Source organism: Falco cherrug, chromosome 5 (genome assembly GCF_023634085.1).
Source record: "Falco cherrug isolate bFalChe1 chromosome 5, bFalChe1.pri, whole genome shotgun sequence".
Taxonomy (NCBI): domain Eukaryota; kingdom Metazoa; phylum Chordata; class Aves; order Falconiformes; family Falconidae; genus Falco; species Falco cherrug.
In genome coordinates this window covers 14,700,987-14,721,237 of record NC_073701.1, presented here as the reverse complement: position 1 = coordinate 14,721,237, position 20,251 = coordinate 14,700,987, and the positions used below count along the sequence as shown (strand labels likewise).

The window sequence follows — 20,251 nt, the reverse complement described above, 5'->3', positions numbered from 1 at the left end:
AAGAAATCTGGCATTGGGGTAGTGAGGGGGTTGAGATGGTGTGAAGCCTGATCCCCTCAGGGAGGCATAAAGCCACTGGTGTGACGAGGCTTCCTTACTGCAGCTTGGTGAGCCGGCAGAGATTGTGGAGACAGCTGGGTTCAGCAGCACGCTTTTTCTTGGATCTGCTGAGGAAGTGATTGCTGTGCAGTTTGGAGTGAAGCAATGTGCCGTGTCATGTCTTCCTTGAATTCCTAAGTGTCGGCTTCATTTATGACTCCCAGATAAGGCTTAGTGTAGCTCTACCTCAGATGATAAAATATTTCATTTTATCTTAAAGATTTTCTCTCTCAGGGGAGAAGCTGTGTCATGGGTATTTTTGTTGATCATTTCAATATTGACTGTCTCCTTGGAAGGTTCACGGAGTGGTGGCATGTGGGAAGAGATGGTTTCATCCTGGAGTTAAAAACATTCTTTGAAATAGTTGGCCTAAAGAGAAAAAGTAGATCTAGCTCTACCAGCAAGTCGTAGTGGTATTACTTTGAGCTGAAACATTTGCCTTCAAAGGCAGTGGTTAGGTTGAGTTGGGTGTGTTTTGACTAGCACTTGAAGACAGCACCTATACATGTGTTGTGAGATGGAGCGTGTCAGGAAACACTCCCCAAACCAGGAGAAGACAACGGCAACAGGTTTGGCTCCTTCCATCATCCACTGTCCTCCAGTACTATACCACGTGCTTCTGTGCTATCACAGGGTACCTGCCCTGTATGCACTTAAGGTACCTTCCTCGAGATATACAGCACCTATCTTTGATTTTGTGCTGTAGAAAACACAGTGTGATAGACTGTAGCTTTCACATTATTTTACAGACCTTCAACTGAAAGAAACACCAAAAAATAATTTGTTCTCAATCCTCAGGGGTTTCATGTGTACAGCTTTACATAGTTTGGATGTAGCCACTTGATCCAAGGGCCAGGATGCAGTCCTTAACCTTGTTATATTTGCTAGTGTCCAAACAGCCACCTTCAGGGTAATACCTCGGTCTATGTCTCTTTGTTAACAAGGGTACTCATCGTTGTCCTAACCATTTTCCCTCATCGGTTATTTTGGAAAGTAGTTTAGCTTTTGCTGCATTGCCGTAGTATAATGAACTCATTTGAGCTGGTTTCATCTGAAGCAGATTAAAAGAACAATTTGGGCTTGTTGTTTTTTCTGTGTAGTTAAATAGTGCATTGGGAGCAATATGTGAAGGTCAACATGTATACCATGTATACAACCATGTATGCGAGGTTCATGCTCTAGAAAGAATGATGTTTTGCACAAGGTCATGAAGCAGGCATTGCTGTTTAACCTGATGACTTTTTATTCTCAAGCTGTGAAGTCAGTCCTTTGAAAAGGTGGTACGGCACCAGTACCTTCCTTTATCCAGGCCTGCTTCATGACCTTAAAAACAATTGAAGCCCTTTAATGTTTGCAGCAGAAGTAGCAACGCGGTAGCTCTGATGTCCCAGAAGGGTAAGGCAAATATTGGAGGGAAAAATACTACCTATTATTGGAAAAATTAATATGGTAAGGAAGATTTTGTGCTTTTGGGCACATAAGTGCTTCTTCATGTCCCTGAAGGAAAAGACTTCCATCCTGTGCACATGTCTAAAGGGCATTATATCCCCTGATGGCTGAGCAAATAGGCTCCTTGCTAGGTAAAACACTGAGGAGGAGGCGGTGCTGTAGGAGATTTATGGGAATGAAACGTGTATTACCAGGCAGAGGGCAACTGGAGTTTATCATATGCTAGGAAGTGTTCCCATGATCATGAAGTTTCTTAGATTTTCCTTCAGTGCCCTCAGGCTTTTCATAGCACTACAGAGCTGCCTTTTCAGGAGGCTTTATGGCAAAACAGAAACGGAGAGACACTGAGAAGTAGGATTTTTTTGCTTTCCTATTCCACTTGAAATTGTAGCAGGAAGAATGCATGGGGGATTTTGCCCAGTAATTCCTTGTTCTGTTCTGAGATGACAGCTTCAGGGTAACCTGTACATCACAGTTTGTGACTACGTGGTCTTCCCATGACGGATTATGGATGAACAACTGCAACCATCAGCCTGAGAAGAGCTGGCTGAGTTACCTGGGTCAGGAGGAACCAAGAGAACTTTCAGCTTGCTAGCTCTTTACAATAACAGAGAACTTTTCAGATAGGACACCCAGACCATATTGGCTTTAGATACCAGACATACTATGCAGGAGAGCAAAACACACAGAAATTCCCTGTCAAGCTCACACAGAGAAAAAAAAAATACTCCTTCTACCTAGTTCTGGGCTCACATCCACAGATAGAAGTAGGACACATCATCGAGGCACAGAGCAGATTTCAGTGCTGTGCATTTTACCTACGGCACATTTTCACTTCCATTGCTTCAGAGGAATTGGGTGGATATAGAGGCACTTGGAAGTGAAGTCCAGTGGGAGAAAAAAAAAATCCTTCTAAACCCTTGCAAACAACTTTAGAAGTCCTCAAGGTTTATTCTATAGAGGACTTACTACTGAAGCAGATGGGATAGCTGTTTGCTTATGCTGTACTTCCCTGCTCCCCAGCAGAGATAACAACAGATTCCGTGTAGAAGGATTGAAAACAATTAATTTTCCTAGCATAAGGAAACAATTCAGCCTTTTTGCTTGACTTATTAACATCTTGTCTTGTACCTGAGGGACACAGACTCTAGTGGCCCTGTAGCTCTAGGCTGCAGAGTCAGCCCTGAGGCTGTTAAGGAGCCGGTGATGTACCTGTGACCAGGGTCTGCTCTCGTCATTGATTCATCAATACAGGATGGCATCTTGTCCTCACTCGCTGAGACACATGTCTACATATACCTATTCATATCTATGTTTTTCCAGGTCTCACAGGAGAGCATATATAACAGAATGACAGCATCCAGCTTGGCCTGTGTCTTTGGCTTGAATTTGATATGGCCATCGAAAGGAACAACTTCCCTGAGTGCTCTGGTACCTCTGAATCTCTTCACTGAACTACTGATAGATTTCTACACGAATATATTCAACTCCCGAACAGTGCCTGATGAGATCCTGCCTTAATGCTTCCAGACAGGAAAAGGGAGTCTGGCTGCCTGAGGGGAAGGTCTCCATGCTTCAGCTGGTGGGAGCTTTTAATTCAGGGCTCTCTCTTGCAAAGAAAACATTCAATACAGAGTAAAGTTTATGTAGCTTTCTAAATACCAAAGATTTTGAGAGAAGCACACAGCCCCATATATTCTCATCACATGGGGGAGCATATGTACGTGAACATTCAAAGGCCAATAGGTCAAAGTGAATCCACTTATTAAACTTGAGCAGCTGACAAAACCTGGTATGTTAAAAAAAATCATGACACTATGTTGCCAGTCTGTCATTTCTTTGGGATTCTGGAGACCTTACTATGTGGCACTATTTTTTGCATGAGCAGAGCAAAGTTCTGGACCACTCCTGAATATACAGCTTTCTTCCTTTGTTGTTTTTTTTGTTGTTTTTTTTTTTTTTTTTTAATTTGAATACAAGTTTGTTAGAAATTTCCCTATTAAGTTAATAAAGGTGGAATTAATTTTGAAGATACTAAAATTTCTAAACTCTTCTTCCATGTATTTAAGTGCCTTGTTTTACACAAAAAGATGTGAGCAGTTGTGACACATCAGGTTTGCAATTACCATGGAGAATAAAGTGTTTCCTGGATAATTTGAGTTGTGCAGACAGCTAACTAATTATGCTTGCAAATATCTAATATATGCAGTTAATCACTGTATCTGCACATGCAAAGTGTGTGGAAGGGTTTTTTTCTTATAAGTTCAAATTGGGAGCAGTAATGGTTTTTTTCCTCTGGATGCTTGGAATTTTCATCAGTGGAGTTCTATCAGTAAGTGCATAGTACAGAAGATAGACTAACTTTGTGAAGAGTACCCCTGATGTTTGGGCTGCATACTTTTGTAGTTTGAGTTGATTGAGTTGCTCTTCAAATCAGTTTCTCTAGAAAGCAGTAAGAGTAACAACTTGGATAATATACCTAATACCAGTTTTACACATTGAAAGTCTATTTTGTAGATATGCGAATAATTAGCCAATATAAAGGTAGAATTATCAGTATTTTCTTCTGACTATGCCATTAATATCGCTTGTATTTGATGAACTCTTAACGCAGTGCTATTTCATGGTTTAACACTTGATTGGTAACAGTTACATGTTTTTATATATATATATATATATATATTTATCATAGCTGCCTGCAAAGCAAAAGAAAATTAACCAGTGGTAAAAAAAGTAGTATTTTCCCTAATGCTCTGGTCTTTTTGATTCTGTACAAAGCAAATGAAACAGAGGGACTATTTAGACTTCAGTAAAATTAATAGTCTCAGGAGAACAATTTAGGCATCTCCTCCTCTGCAAACACAGAGCCACTTTTTATCCCCTAGGTTCTAGCAAGTTGAGGGTTTGTACTTCTGGCCAAAATCTCAGCAGTTACAAATTGTCTGTCTGTGTAAAGGGTGCAACACAATCTTATTGCAGAGGGTGGAGAGGATTCATTCTTGTCAGCAATTTCAGGAAATAACCAAGTGTTCAGAAGGCTCTGGAATGCTCTATGTGCCAGGCTTTCATTTGCCCAGTAGGTGTCATCTATAGCATTAGGCAATGATTAAAATTTGAAAAATACAGAGGCTTTAGAAAAAGGTGTGTGGAAAGGACCCATCTCATGTCACAGTTGTGTTTTCCCCGCTTCCTCAAGTGTCTTAAAGACAACTTTTTGGCTTTTGAATATCTTTAACTAATAACCACCCATGACTCCCATTTAAATATAAAATCTTGCATAGTACACAGAGAGTAATTAATAAGCATTCATGATTGTTCCATTTGAGCAAAATGAGATTGCCAGGGATAAAACTGTTGTAGTTTTGTATTGCAACTTACTGTTTTTACATCTGAGTTACCAGTGACAGCACCTCAGCCTTGTTGTATTATAAAACCAAATACAATTACGTTCAATACTGCTCAGTGACTTGGCAGTATGGTTCTGTGCATCAGCACCCTGTTCTTATAGGAGAGGAGTATGGCCTCTGGGAATTAACAAAACCTAAGTATTTTGCCACTTGCTGACCTTGGTCAAAATACATACATGTTAGTTTTGCTGTCTGTAAAAAGAAGGAGCACCTGGCATTAGAGAAAAGCTTTGCGATTAAATGCTGGTAGGTCCTATAAAATGGTGGTTTTCCATTTCCTCATGTCCTCTTTCCATAAATCTGGCAACATCAAATGGCATTTGGTCTTCAGGCTACACTGCGTAATGGGAATGTGAGTCCTGAACAGTTTTAGCACAGTAACATACCCAAGCCCTGTGGGGTGAAATCCTGAGTTTGTAGAAGTCAGCTTTGCTCAAAAAGTCTCCAGAGCCAGGGAGGGGTCTTCCTCATGGATTTAGTTCTCCAACTCACCCAAAGTTGGGAGAGAGCAGGAATTTGGCAGCAGCAGTTGTGTTGGTGAAGTGAGCCCTCAGGGCAGGGCTGCTTCTGACCCCTTCACTTTTGCGACTATAAGTACAAGAAAGGAGCATCCCTTCAGCTAATTTGCCTGCCTGTAGATGATACTTGAAACCTGACTCACGCTTTCAGTATTGGTCATACACCAAACTGCAGGTCTTCCTTTTAGTGCTTTGTAAACTACCATTTTCCAGCAATTTCTAGCTCCGCTCATTTAGTGAATGAAGAACAAAATGGCGTTTTCTCATCTCAAGGTGCCGCCTTCTTCTAAAGGACAGACACCTGTTATTTGCCAGTGTGGGTAACTTGATGCTGCTTAAGAAAAGCAGAGGCTCTGGTTCCGATTGCCATTAGCACTGGTGGGGGCTAGAGGGAGGCAGGGGGACGGGGACTCCCGCTCCCCTTTATCTTCCTGCCTCCCCAGCAGGCAGCCCGAGACAGAAATAAGGAAGGTACTCACGTCCACCCCAGCCCTTCCCTGCAACCCTGCCTGTCACAGGGAAGGGACTTGCCCGGATCAAAGGTACCTGGGTAACAAAACCCTCCTAGAGATGAGATCCCAGCTCTGTCCCCCCCGGACCCCAAAGGAACTGGTGAAATCGTTCACATCTGCAGCAGAAGCCCCCGATCTCTGTCCTGAGTGCCAGACTTAACTATGACATTAAATCAGCTCTCATGAATTATTCAGAAGGGTTTGGAGTGAAATTCATGTTAGAGAAATATATGTTTCAAATTTCCTGACTCTAAGAGGAGTCCTGGAGGTGTCCCCTGCAGTTACTTTGATAACAGTTTCTCTTTACAAATGATAATTGCACGATTCCAGCTTTTGTACAGTGTGGCCTTGTGAACTCTTCTCTTGTACCAAAGAACAATTTTCAGATCATTTCCATAGCAAAAAGAAAGTGATTATGGAGATAATCTGTTGGAAACACACATGCTGAATTTCAGTTTAAAACAATAAAATGCAGTCGTGGAATGAGAAATCAAGTGTTACCTAACTGACAATATACAGAGAATAAATTGCCTAAGCATTTTAGTTTACTGAGCTGTTAGGAGTTGAAAATTGGTCCCAAGACTAGTCTGATTATCAGGATGCCTCTAGTAACAAATGCCAAAGGGGGAAGGGAATACTTTTCTACCCTGAATCTATGAAGAAATGGAAGAAGATTGAACAATGTCATTAACCGAGGGGGGTCTTTACAGTTCTTGGAAAAAACTTCCATAAATGATATCGCACGTGTGCAGATGATCTGTCTGTCTGTGTGCGTTGCGCTCCTTGAGCAGCATCCATCACAGAATCTCTCAGAACCTTATAAACTTTAACATATTCACTCGTGAGGAGACTAATAATAGAAAAGCCCCAGATGTTTTAGTCACGTGTTCAATATGTACTTAGGTGGCAAGTTGAACCTTTAATAGGTTTGATGGCACAGTCACCCATCACACCCCCCCTTCATTTCCTGAATAGTTTATCTATACAACCTTGGAAAAACGTAGGTTTGCCAACACTCCCACTTTTCAAGTGGCCACGGGGGTGTTGGGGCACAGGGTAAGAAAGAGGGAGTTCCTGCCAGCACCTGTAATTTGTGAAGTGAGATGCTCACGTTCCCTTGAAGCTCTGCTGGCCACCGGTCCCCTTGCTGCTCATACTCTATTCATAATTTCTTACATGTTTTTACCTACAAAGAGAAGTCAGAAGCAAACATACCCTGCTTTAAGTAGGCACATCTCCATTGAAGCCAAAGGTATGACTATGAAACCTATGTAAGTCCTGTGTTAAATGATACATGTGGCCAACATATACAAACGGTGTTCTGCCTTTCCTGTTGGAGTAAAATACTCATTTTCACGATTTGAAGAGTTTGATTTTAGTCTTTATCCATGCATATCACAGAAAGCTAATTTTGATGCATTGCACCTAATGTAGCAAAGTTTACTTTTTTTTGTAAATGTAAAAAAAAATAATAATCTAGCATGGTCCGAGAGCAGTGGGGGATTGCCATGGGGTACTATAAATGCTGTCTTCTATCTTGCAAACTGGAAAGTGTGAGAAAGAACTGCCTTAACCAGTGAGATTTCTTTGGGATTATGTTGGTGATTGGACAGTGAGCTGGGGCCTGGAGACTAAGAAGGAAACTTTCAAATGCAACCAGGAAAAAAAGTCCTTTTCCACAGTGGGCCTATAGATACCCAAAACTTGTTACTGAGAATTGCCTCTCTGAGGCAAAAAAAAAAAAAAAAAAAAAAAAAAAAAAAGAGTCCTGCTTTGCCTCTCTGAGCTGGAGATACGCTCACACAATGGTACACGAGTTCTCCCGTTTCTTCCTAACTGGGTTCTGTTGCCTGTAGTGCTAGGAAAGCATGGGAATTGTCTGCAGAAGGACTGTAGCCCTGCTCTCCTGGCTATTCCTCTCTGGAATAGCTGGTAGGAGCCTTAAAAATAATTGGAACCTAAAAATAATTAAGAAAAAGGCCTTAAAAAAATAATTAACTGATTGGAAAAATATTTTTGCTGGAACATGACAACTCAACAAAAAATAAAAGCATTTTCTTAAAAGGCTTAGTTTTGGTGCTGTTATTTCAGAAATCATGAAGTTCTTCCAGAAGGCTGCCTTTGTGCCTCTGAGCCACGGAGCCCTGGGCTTGCCCGGAGCCCAGCCCCAGCTCTGCCGGCCTCTGCCATGCTCCAGAGCTGGGGAAACGAGCATCGCTGTTTCCCATTCATAGTCTCTTTTGAGATGACGTCACCTTTCCACACATGGCATTGCAATTATTGCCAGAGGTAAGGAGGGAATTCTGCTGGAGCCAGGGGAGATGACACACATAGTTGACTGATCATTAAAACTGACTTTTTTTATTGTGGCTCTGATTTCTCCATGGTGCAATCATCATGCAGGAACTGCTTTCCTGACTGGCAGTTTGTCTGTAGTCCCCAGAGCATGAGCTTGTCACTCGCAGGTTTAGGGCTTGTGCCTGTAGTTGGGAGCGGCTGGATCTGATGCCCAACCCAAATGCTTGGGGGACAAGATTGCAGGCTGCAACACGGGAACATGCTCCTCTGAAACACAGCCTGGTCCACTACTGCTTTGTTTTCTTTTGCCTCGGTCCTCAAAACCTTACTCATTTAAGCTACTGATACCCCAGACGCTAATGCCAGCCTCTTTAAGCCTAATATGAAATCGGGATTTCTGTCTTTTGGGTTTGGATTTTTCCCCTCTGTTGCATGGATTGTTTCTCAATACTGAATTGTACTCTCAAATTATTTCTGCACTTCAACCTTTAATTGCCCACAAAAGCAGTTTACAGCCTCTTACTCTTCTGCCATGAAAATTATCCCCTTAATTAATGGGACAATAAAAAGCAACTGTAAAACGCACCAAACTGCATCATCTCTACTGTCTGAACTGAATTTCTGCAGCAGTCATGGAAGGGTCTTTGGATGGGTGGATTTTTGACACTTCACCCCAGAATTTCTTGACCCAAAGCTCTAAAAATAAGGGCTTTAGCAAGGTACTTAGTTTTTCTGTTTCAAAAGCCTCTGACAAAATACCTTCTCCCCCTGCTCCATCTGCCAGTATTGTCTGGTTGGTTCGGGGTTTTTCAAGTGTATTTTCTCTCCCTCCAAAGCTGCATCTTCTGCCTGTTGCCATCTCCATTCTTTTGCCTGCAGTCTGTCAGCGTGAGCTGGGGGGTGGTGTCCACACTCACACATGCCCCCCTCCCTGGCATTTTTGTGGGTATAGGAATGGTCCAAGGCTCTCGTGGGTGCTCTGCAGCTGGGTACACTGAATGGAAACTGCAAGAGGTTTGGTTCTGTGGGGAAGTTTCAGATGACAGTGTGAGTGACATTGCCCAAATCATGCTTTCCCCTGTCTCTGAAGCAGAAAGATGGTTATGCTTTTGATAACTACATTGAGCTTTTCTATCTAGTAACACAACACTTGCAATGAAGGGGAAAAGTTAGGAAGGTCTTTTCCTTTCCATACTTCCCACTACTCCCAGCCCTCCTCACCAGCCTCTAACTTTTGAAGAACCTACTGTGCTGTGCATACATGAAATGCAGCCACAGCAGATGTCCAGTAAAGCTAATACTGTATTTAATAACCATGCCCAGAATAGAAACAGCATCTCATCGGGCTGCATAGCTCTCTGCTCTGAACACCTGCATGGAGCAAGGCATGGGCTGGTGTCAGGGTCTGCCTTGTTCCCTATTAGGGGTCATAGAGGGAACTTGCTTCCCTCCTCCCTTTCCCTTTCAGTACAGGAGCTCCCTCACATTCACTGGGCTACCAAATATCAGTAGCCACTAGCCCCAAATGCTTTCATGTTAGTCCTATCTGCATGGAATAATTACTGCTGCTGCAAAACAACTACGCAAGCAAGGTGTCAAACTATCACAAGCCACTTCCACCTTTGCAGAAGGATTAGCAGACATACATTCTATTCCCATCCCTACATTCTATTCTGAAACATGAATATTTTTTTTTCCCCCTCCTCTTATCTTTGGCTTGTGGCTGACCTCCCAAGCGCTACTGTGGCAAAATCCTTCCAGGATCCAGAGTGCATACTGCCAGCCCTGGATGGGTAAGTGGCCACAGTACAAGGACAAAACAAATCCATTCCATTACAAAATAACATTAAAATTCAGTGAGATAATATCACTGTCTTCTGCACCAAAAGAGCTTTTACAAAATAATATAAATGAGAGGATGAAAATAATGAGAGGCTTTGTAGAGCTCTCTCACGAGCCTTGACACCCGGCATGCTCCTGCCAGGAAGGCAATAAACACCCCATTCTCTGCATGTCACAGTATCACAACTTCTCCGTATAATTACCACTTGAAAGTTAATAGGACTCTGCGCCCAGCATGACAGCTGTATTTTCTGCAGTCACTACATGTCCTGTGCCCATGGCTGTCACTGGGGACCCAACTGTGGAAGCACTGTCTTGGAGGATGAGTTGTTTGAGGCTGCCTCAGAAATCAGGAAATTTCCCTGTAGGAAACCCCTTTGCACCAAGGCACTGAAGATGATGGGTAGTGCAGAGATGGAGAGGCAGTTCCTCCTCCTCCTCCTTCTCCTCACAAGACTTGTGACAGACAACACCGGTGAAAAGCAGGAAAGGATGGGTCAGGTGAGGAAACCAAAGCTATCTGCTAACAGGCTCATAGAATCATTTAGGTTGAAAAAGACCCTTAACTACATCAAGTCCAACCATTAACCCAGCAGTGCCAAGCCCACCACTAAACCACGTCCCTAAGCACCACATCTACACGTCTTTTAAATAACCTCCAGGGATGGTGACTCAACCACCTCCCCGGGCAGCCTGTTCCAATGCCTGACAACCCTTTTGGTGAATCAGTTTTTCCTAATACCCAATCTAAACCTCCTCTGGCACAACTTGAGGATTTTTCAAAGGCACTTCTTGCCCTTTATGCCAGTGAGCTTCTCATCTCCCTGTAAGAGGTTTGTGGTGCCCTGCCCTGCCTCTTGCCAGCGAGAGCCCCAAAAAGACTGAGCCCCAAGCTGCTTCAGCTTCTAAAGGAGAGGAGAAGGGGAGGTGAGAAAGGGAAAGCACCTGGGCAGACATTTCTGGTGAATACACGCTAAATGCTGTGAGTGGGAAGACTTAACAGTGTTCTGACAGCTGGTTAGATGTCTCCACCTGTGCCGTGCCAGATTTGGTCCCTTGCACAACAGCGCATCCTGCATCTTGCCTTCATCGCAAGCACCCAGCCCACCTCCTTCTCATGAAGCCAGTCTTGGTCTTTAAACCAGGCACTTCGTCTGGGCTTAGGGCCTAATCCCATTTGCTCCATTCTCTGTCCATGGAGAGCAATGGCTGATAAGCTAATACCAGCCCATCGGGAAAGCTTTCATTCCTGCATCTTCTCTCACTCAGGACTTTGACAATCATTTTATTTGCCCAAGGCTTCCTTCTCCACGTTGTACAGAGAGAAATTAAAAGAGATGACTGAAAACACCCAGAAATCATCTAGTAAAAAGAGTCAAATTATTTAAGAAAAAATAATTCCCTTTGTGGCTGTTTTTTCTCTGGCTGCACTATCAAAACTGAGCTACCAAAGCAAACTATCATTAGTTTTTAATTCAAGATGCCTTCAGAGAGCTGATGGCTGCCTGACAGCCAGCTTATCTCCACTGGCTGCTGCTGGGTGCGGTGGCGGCAGCTCAGCCCAGAGGTGTGCCAGCTGCCAGCACCCAGGGCCCCAGCACCCTTGCCCACCGCAGGTATGCCTGCATCCGCCAGTGTAGGAGCAGCGCTCAGAGCTGGGCCAGCAGCGCCCTGGGGAAGGGCTGTGGCACAATGGTGAGATGTTTCCTCTGCATGGTTGTTTAGGGGAGAAGGGGAAGCTGTCACAGGAGGGTCCCCAGTACATCCATCATTACCAGGAGCTCCAAAGCCCTCCCATCACAAGGTCCACCACCCTGCAGGATGGTGCCAGTGGCCAAAGAGTGGGAGTCAAATCTCACCTCCAACCAGGAGCATCTGAACTTGGCATCCATATTTTAATATTTATGATGTAGCAATAACTGAGATATAAAACAGCCTGGCAGCTCCAGACAGCATCTGCAAGATAAGATACACATACACTGCTTAAATGCTTCATTTCTCCCTGAGATGGGAGGGAGCAGAGGACAAACACTGGAGCAAAGCTTTACACACACAGACTGATCATCTCCCTGGCAAGAATCCTGTGTGCCATGGCCATGGTGCCTGGCCAGCTGGCTGGGCTTGAATGGGTGTTTCTCAGGCCGAAACATCTGCTGTTGGCATGGTGTTGGGTGGTGTTAGGGTGGCTTTGGTACTACGCCGAGAGGGTCAGTCCCTTGGGATCAATCCTGTCTTTGCCAGTAGCAGTCTCAGGGTGACCCTGGGAGTCCTTGCACCCCTGGTACCTGCTGACCAAATCACATTACAGACGCCAAAGGAAACCAGGGCTTAAATAGGTATGTTTGGTTTTAGCTCTGGTGTAATCATGAGGATTTGGGGGCAGTGATTTGTGTCTGTCTGGGCAGAGAAAAGCAAGTCTACACCCTTTCTGTAGCTTTCCCCAGAGGTCCAAGTCTTTGCCCAGAGCTGCTGAAAGGGGAAGCATAAAGCTTTTGTGACCTCTACCAACAGGTGTCTGGGCATCCCCAGCTCCTGGCACCTCCAACTGTGCTAATAGCTGGGGAACAGGTCCTTAGAGTTCAAGAAGAGTTAATGTCAGCCTTGATCAAACCTTTAAAACCTACCTTGATCAAAAAGCCTGATGCTCATCATAAGCTTAGAGCAGTGGAGCCCTGAGGAAACCCCACTGCTGGGAAGCACTGCCAAAGCTGGGGAGCAGCACCCCAGGCTTTTAGGTTAGCACTCTATTTTCTGCACTTTTTTTTTTTTTGAAGATGCACATCTGTGGCACCACTAGTATTATTATTATGCCCAGATAACGTGTTGGATGATGCTTTTTTCTCTCCAAGAGGATGCAGTGTGATTTATTTTCCTAGGCTGCTAGCTAAGCTCAGAAACAAAGTCTGTCCAGCTTGCCCCTGGCTGATACCCTTTGGGCTGGCACTGTGTCCCCCTCTCATAGCACTGCTGCAGAGAAACAACCCAGCTGGACCTCTGCCAGCAGCCAAGGAGTTATTCCAATTACCTGTTGCTCTACGCAACCTCATTTTCCAAAATTCAGGAGGGCAAAGTCCTGCAGCGCATCCCTGGCTCCTTGCAGCTGTCACGGTCGGGAGTCCCACCACCCTTTGGGCATCTGCTGGGGGCTGGGTGAACTGGTGGCCCAGTTCCATTGAGGGATGGAGGAAGACCCTCCTTATGCCTGCTGGCTGGGGAAGCATGTGGGGCCATCCATCCATCTATCCTCAGCCCTTTCTGTTGCCAGGGAGACCCGACTAGTTACAGATGGGCCAACGCTGGCATTCCTATAACATAATCTCTGTATATCCCTGCTGACAACCTCCTCAGCAAGTTGCTGCCGCAAGCAAGCACTATCCATACATCAATGCCCCCTTATAGGATAAGAGCTGCATACACTCGGCACAGCCACACCAGCTCCTGCTCCTCTGGGCACCTGCTGTTTTCGTACTCCCTGATGACATGGTTGCATTGATGTCACCTTCCAGCAGCTGCCAGCCTGATCAGCTGAGCCAGGATGCATCCAGATTTCAGGGGGAAATGTCCCAAACTCATGGTGCCCTCCCCAGGTGACTTGCCCTTGCCCTGCTCCCAGCTGGCCCTTGCAATGCTCTTTCCAATAAACTAACTACTTACATCACCCACTAAGTGAGCTTTGGGCTGAGGATAGCAATTTCACGGCCAGAGGGATAAAAGAGAAAACCAGGCAAACCACCTCACACGAAAGCCCAGTGATCCTCACCTTGATCTGGAAAAAAGGGCGACTGACACAGGCTGAGCACCACGTGAGTGGGTGCCCACCCATGGCACAGTGGGGCTGGAAGCCCCATTTATTTATAAGCCTCACAAAGCTGCTCCTGCCTAATACACAGCTCAAAAAGGAAGGCCTGTGCTAGCATTTTACCATGGAAATAAACGTTTATGTTACTTGATAATACTTCATCTCACCAGTATGTGGAGGCTTGATGGCATTTGTACAGGGATTTATTTGTATTTACAATTGTACAGCACTGAATTGGCACTGGAAAGCCTTACTCAGCCCCACGGTGCTTTTAAATTTCAGCATGTGGTTTCACAACAGCCAAACCTGCCACTGCTTTTACACCGTAGGTCTCTGGGTTTGAAGGGAAATTTTTGGAGTAAATGCAAATCCAGAACCACCGAGTTGAGACCCCTGGAGGCGGTGACATCTGCCTGTCTTTGATAAGAATTTCTGAGAGTAAGAGTAAAGTACTTAGAGTGAAATTAAAAGCTTTGATCTGTTTTTTTGTTTCATTATTATTTCATGTCTGAGGCCTTTACATGTGCCTTTCGATTCTTATTAGGCTGCGACATTCAGTGGCTGCTCCAGCACTACAAGAGCACCCAGCACCTGCTGGGCAGCCAGCATTGCCGGGACTCATCTCCTGGCTCTGATCTGAGCCCAGTTAGATGGAACAGGTCACGAACACACACCTAGAGCAGCATTGCCTCAAAAAGAAATGCCCCTCTGGCTCCAGCACGCTGGGTAGCCCTGTGCAAGGCAGCCCCACAGCAGCCCTGAATGCCCAGGGCACAGGCTATGGCAGAGTCACAGAATCATTTCGGTTGGAAAACACCTTTAACATCATCAAGTCCAACTGTTAACCCAGGACTGCCAAGCCCACCATTAAACCATGTCCCTAAGTGTTACAATTGAGTTACAGCAGTCAGGAAATAACACAAATAAAAAAGTAAGCAGCAAAAAAAGCTTTACCATTGGTCAAATGCTACTGTCCATGCTGTTTCTCCATCCCCCAGAGACTAGACCACACTCCTCATCTCTGCTTCATCTGGGTTTTACTTCTACACTCAGAGCTATTTAACCACTTTGCTGTAGGATCACAGCTGCACATCGTCAAAGCAAGGCCACAGATGCATATCATCAATGTCAACCAACCCACTGTCTTCATTCCCCTACACCTAAGCGCCATATCTATGCATCTTTTAAATAACCTCCAGGGATGGTGACACAACCACCTCCCCGGGCAGCCTGTTCCATTGTTTGACCACCCTTGCAGTGAATCAGTTTTTCCTAATATCCCATCGAAACCTCCACTGGCATAACTTGAGGCATAACTTGGTTTGTTCCCTGAGAGAAGAGACCGACACTGACCTGCCTACAGCCTCTGTTCAGGGAGCTGTAGAGAGCGATGTGGTCTCCCTGAGCCTCCCCCTCTCCAGCCCCAGTGCCCCCAGCCACCCCTGTAAGAGGGGCTTTTTGAGTGAATGCACAAACCCCTGGTGTGTCGCCTGAGTATGGGAAGGCAACGGGGGGTGAGGGTTTTGGTGCTCCTGCCTGCTGGCCCGTAGCTGTTTCAGGACGGGGACGGGGAGGAGCAGGTTGTGTGGGTGTTGAGCTGTCAGGGGTGATGGGCTGGCAGCTCCCCTGCAGAAGAGTCCCTTGTTGTGCTTGGGTGGCCAGGCTGGCTGCCGTGGACCTGCAGTCACTTGCAAGGGCTTTTCCAAAGGCTCGTAGCAAGAGCCAGAAACGTCTCTAGAAGAGGCTGAGGGATTCGATGTAGGATGGCAGCGCAGGGAGATCCGTGTGCTAAAGCTCAGCGTGACATCTTTTGGGAGGGGAAGGGGAGGCTGCTTTACCGAATCTCTCATGAGGTTTGTCGGTTTGCTTCATGCACTCACGTGTCAGACTCCCACAGAAAGTGGCAGTAAGGCTGAGGTGGGGATCGCCTGTGTGTGTGACACGGAGGAGAAGGGATGCCACCTGCCACGTCCTTCCCCTGTCTCGACTGGTGAGGGAGGACTAGATTTTGGGCAATTTGGGCTTGTGGGCAGTTTGTGTTTGTTTTTCCAGGTGGATTCTCAGCCCCAGCAGGACTGCTGAATGGCTCTCCACGTGTCTTGGTGAAGCGTGGGCAGTTGGCAAAGATGGTCAGCCACCCCTGAGGTGCAGATGGAGGAGGAGGCTTCTTGCTCATCTGCGTGGATGGGACCAGCCCTGTAAAGTGAATTCAGATGCCCCAGCACTGGCAGATCCCCTGGACCAGATAGACACCCCAGTATAGGCAGATCCCCTGTCAAAGGAAACCCACTTGCACAACCTGTTAATTCTTACTTTATTTTGACTTGTGTTTCCCTAGTTCTCTAATATTTGTAATTTCACCTTTAAAAAACTTGGTAGTTCTGGTCACTGTCGTGTTCAAAACAAGAATTTTAAAACTCTCCTCTGTTGTGTTTTTTGAAAGTAAATGGCAAATCTACCTACCACCTGTGTGTCACTTTGTTTTTTGGTGATGAAACTAGATGACTGCCAGTCCTACTCAGTTTTAATTGGCAACAGCATGAAGGTGCAACCCTCAGTGAACGCCTGTTTGTTCACACTGTTTCTGCTTTGGGCAAAGCAGCTCATGCTTTCCAGTGTTGGAAGCAGGCAGTGGGTGGAGTGTCATCTTTCCAATGGATTAGTCCTCCAAGTCTGTAGCTGCTTAGTATTGAACTAGGAAGAAACCAAGGTATCTGAATAAAAAACCTCGGAGGCATTTTTAAGGTGGGTTAGAAACAAGGGGAGTCCTGCAGGCTCCTTTTCTCATAGTACCTGGTAGGATCTGATGCTTGCTTCAGCAAGTCCATTGACTCGTTCCCTGTGTGTCTTGGTGGAACAGGGGCAGATTGGCAAAGACAGCCAGTCACCCTTCAGGCGGAGCCGGAGGAGGCAGCTTCTCACTCATCTGCTTGGATGGGATGAGCCCTTAGAGCAAAGGCAGATCCCCCAATGCAGGCAGATCTCCTGGCACAGGCAGGTCCCCCATCGAAGGAAACGCCGTTTGCACAGCCTTAGTTCTTACTCTGTTTTGACACCCCAAGCCATGCTTCCCAGATGGGGACACACATCTGAACCAGGACCCTTTTGCCTTCACTGAGGCAGATGAGGAGCACTGCCAGTCATCTCGGCCATGAGTAAAAGTACAGTTTTTGCACCAGTGAAGCTGCAGGGAGCAGCCCAGACAGCTGCCGGCAGCCACCATACCCCACCGGAGAATTTAGCAAGGGTTGGTCACATCCCACTGTGTGTCTCCACTATGACTTTTCATTCCCCACCCAGCACAACCCAATGGGAAAACCACCGGTTGAGTGGCTCTGAGCTGTTTGTGCACAAAAGCTGCTTTGGGAACACAAGCCAGGGAGGAGAGAACTCACAGAGCCTGAAACACTTTTCCCCTTACCATGAGGTGCTAAGCCCATCCCCGGCAAGACTTCAAACACAGAGGTGACCATCCTGTGCTGCTGTGTGTGTCTGCCTGTCTTTGTCCCTTCATCTGTCCAAAGCAGGGATGGAAAACACGTTTCACCTTGTGGTGCCGGGCGCTGGCCAGCCTGACCAGGGACAGGCAGCTCTGCGGAGAGAACAGGTTGATGCATCGCTGCTTGTACACCTACTCACTGCTCCGCTCCGAACGCGGGTGACTTTCAAAGAGCCCTTCATGCTCTGGATTTGTAGATGGTGCTTGTTTTACAGCTAGTTATACACTTTTTGTTCTTAGTTACCCCAAAAAATAAAACCAAAAGACTTGGCTTGATGTCCTTCAGCTATTAAATAAGTTTGAGCTATCAAACAGACATTTCTAAGGTCCCAACAGTCTAAAGCATTTGAGATGCATTTGCTTTGCGTAGACTGTGTGGAGTGGAGGGGCTGCCTGTTGCAAAATCAGAGCTTGCCCAGAGCCAGGAGGGTTAGCATCCACAGACCATCACAGTTTTCTTGAATTTTCTGCTGATTCCTCTTGTCCCTGCTTTCACCTCCCACCCCACCATGCCACCAGCTGCCGATTTCTTTTCCTAGTTGCTATTTCTTGAGAGGGGACTTTCACCCATGAGGTTTATGCCAAAACCTGACTTAAAGATCAACACCCTTTGCCTTGGGTCTGAACCCAGAAACTCCTTGTTCCCTGGGCCAAGTCCAGGCTTTTTAATCAACAGGTGAGAGAGGAGGAGATGGAGAGGGACCGCAAATGTTTGCTGGAAGCAACAGCCCTGACGGTCCTGCACAGGAGCTGATGCTAGACATGAGGGATCGATAAAGCCTATTTCCTTTTGCTTAAGGGCCAAATCCTGCTCTCGCTCAGCCTTTTCCAACCCAACTGACTTGAGCAGTGGGCAGAAGCCATGCACCAGAGGGGCATCTCCATTACTTTAAATATGTCTTTTTTGACCACAAGCATGGCTGGTTTTGTTTTGGCGAAAAAATAAAAATCACATTGGAACAGCGCTGCTGGCCCAGCCTTTCCTTTTCTAGCCCAATTTCAGCACTGCTCAGCACAAAGCCACCGGACAGCTGATGTCAGATCAAGTCCCAACCCAGGTGAATTCACACAACCTGCGCTCAGCTGGCTGCGTCTCTCTCCTGCCCCCAGTGCTGGCTGGATGAGGCCCCTGGAGCCCCTCAGCCAAGACAGAGGGGAAGGGCAGTGCCACCCAGCACCGTCTCAGCTCTGCTTGGAGATCCGCAGACAAATTTCACTGGGAGAATAGAAAAACATGTAGAAAAATGCTGTGTGAAAAGCCCTTGGATCAACCGTTCCCATCAGGCTGGAGCCTCCTGGAGCCACGTAGGATCAGATGAATAAGCCTTGCTGCTGGATGTGGCTAACGGGGCTTGGTAACATTCATGCCTGGGCAAACCATTTCCACAGGTGATGGTGATGGAGCTGCTGCCACTTCTGTCAATGGCTGTGAGGGCGAAGGGACATGCCAGGCTCTCCTTTCCCCTCCCAGCTTGACAATTCTACTTTAATGACAGACAAATTTTATTCTTTCAAAGCATGATGGGGGTGTCAGCTTGTTAAAAGAGGATGGGCTGGGCAAGTAAAACAGGGAACAAGGAACTTCCCAAGGTACCTTGTAGTCCTGAGTAGTATTCAAAGTCATGTGCAAGGTAGAACTTTTTTTTAAAAAAAAAAAATATAAAAGGCAAGTAGAGACATAAACTTGTTGGGACCTCTTCCAAAGTGTACTCAAAACATCAGCTGGAAAGCCATTAAATGTCCTTCATCTAGCCATGAGCTTAAGAGAAGCTGGATAAAACAGAGGAGCCGTCAGAGGCAAAGTACAAACATACCCATGTAAGCAAAAGCTCTCGCTGGGATGGCTTAGAAGTGCTTAGCAGTATCACACGGCATAGCACAGGGATTAGCTCCTGAGCTGCTAAGACTCGTGCTGATGTTCCCTAACACAGCTCTGCCTTTGGCACCTACCGCCCAGCACAGACGTGGAGTCCAGCATTCCACTGGCAACAGGGACGTGCTGCAGCAGCTGGCACCCATCAGGTGCTCAGTCCCACGACAAGGAACATCCCAAGCCACAGGGAAGCCAGGTATTTCGTTTCACCTGGCAAATTTGCAGCTAGAAATGATGCACCTTCAACCTCCTCCACACTTTAAGAATGGGACCCAGGAATAATGCTGCGATGATCCAGGTGGCACCTCCTGATAATGTGAACTACATGGTGGGACTTGGTTTATTTCTTGCAGTCATGAAGTAATCAAGGAAGATAAGAATGTAACAATAGTCAGTGGCTCAAAGCATATTTTTGTTATGATGCAATTTCAAAGGGTTAGAAAATTGCTGTTATGCACATGCACGTTAAATAGTAACATAATATCCACACCAGAATTTAATTTTTCTCAATTTGTTTCTTCATGCGCTTATTTCTAATGCCACCTTTTTTTAGTTAGCATTGTTTTTTTAACTAAGACAAAGCAATAATATTTGCATGGCCCAACAAAGCAGAAGTGGCCCTCAAGAAGCAGATGAAGACAGCTGGGAAGTGCTGCTGTGAAGGGACACGAAAGCCCATCAGGGTGAAGGACGCTCGTGGCCATGTCCGACAACAGCATGACCATTTCTTTTTCAGCAGCTACACTTAAACCACAGCCCTGGGTTTTAATAACACTGAGCACACTGGCAGCAGGACACAAAGATGCCCTGGATGACAGGGAGAGAGGTTTGCTGTGGTGGGTTTTTTTAACTCCTCTGGCACCACAGAGTTTGCCTGCGCTTGGCTACCAAGGGAGGAGGGCTCACCACCACTGGTGCTGCCCAGCACTTGTCACTCATGGCCTTGGAGCTTTGC

The 20,251-nt window shown here is 46.0% G+C and overlaps 1 protein-coding gene across 4 annotated transcripts in view; it reads left to right on the top strand.

Annotated features, from left to right (window-relative positions):
- Nucleotides 1-16,113, top strand: part of ARHGAP8 (Rho GTPase activating protein 8) — a 94,406-nt gene extending 78,293 nt beyond the window's left edge. For 3 of the 4 annotated variants that reach the window (XM_055711120.1, XM_055711117.1, XM_055711119.1), the window contains one exon: nt 2,872-7,442. In XM_055711120.1, coding sequence (XP_055567095.1) covers nt 2,872-3,069 — 198 coding nt within the window. In that variant the 3' untranslated portion in view covers nt 3,070-7,442. Of the gene's footprint in view, nt 1-2,871; nt 7,443-15,976 lie in introns of those variants that run through there. The other variant, XM_055711121.1, reaches the window with a different exon arrangement.
- The last annotated feature ends 4,138 nt before the right edge of the window (nt 16,114-20,251 follow it).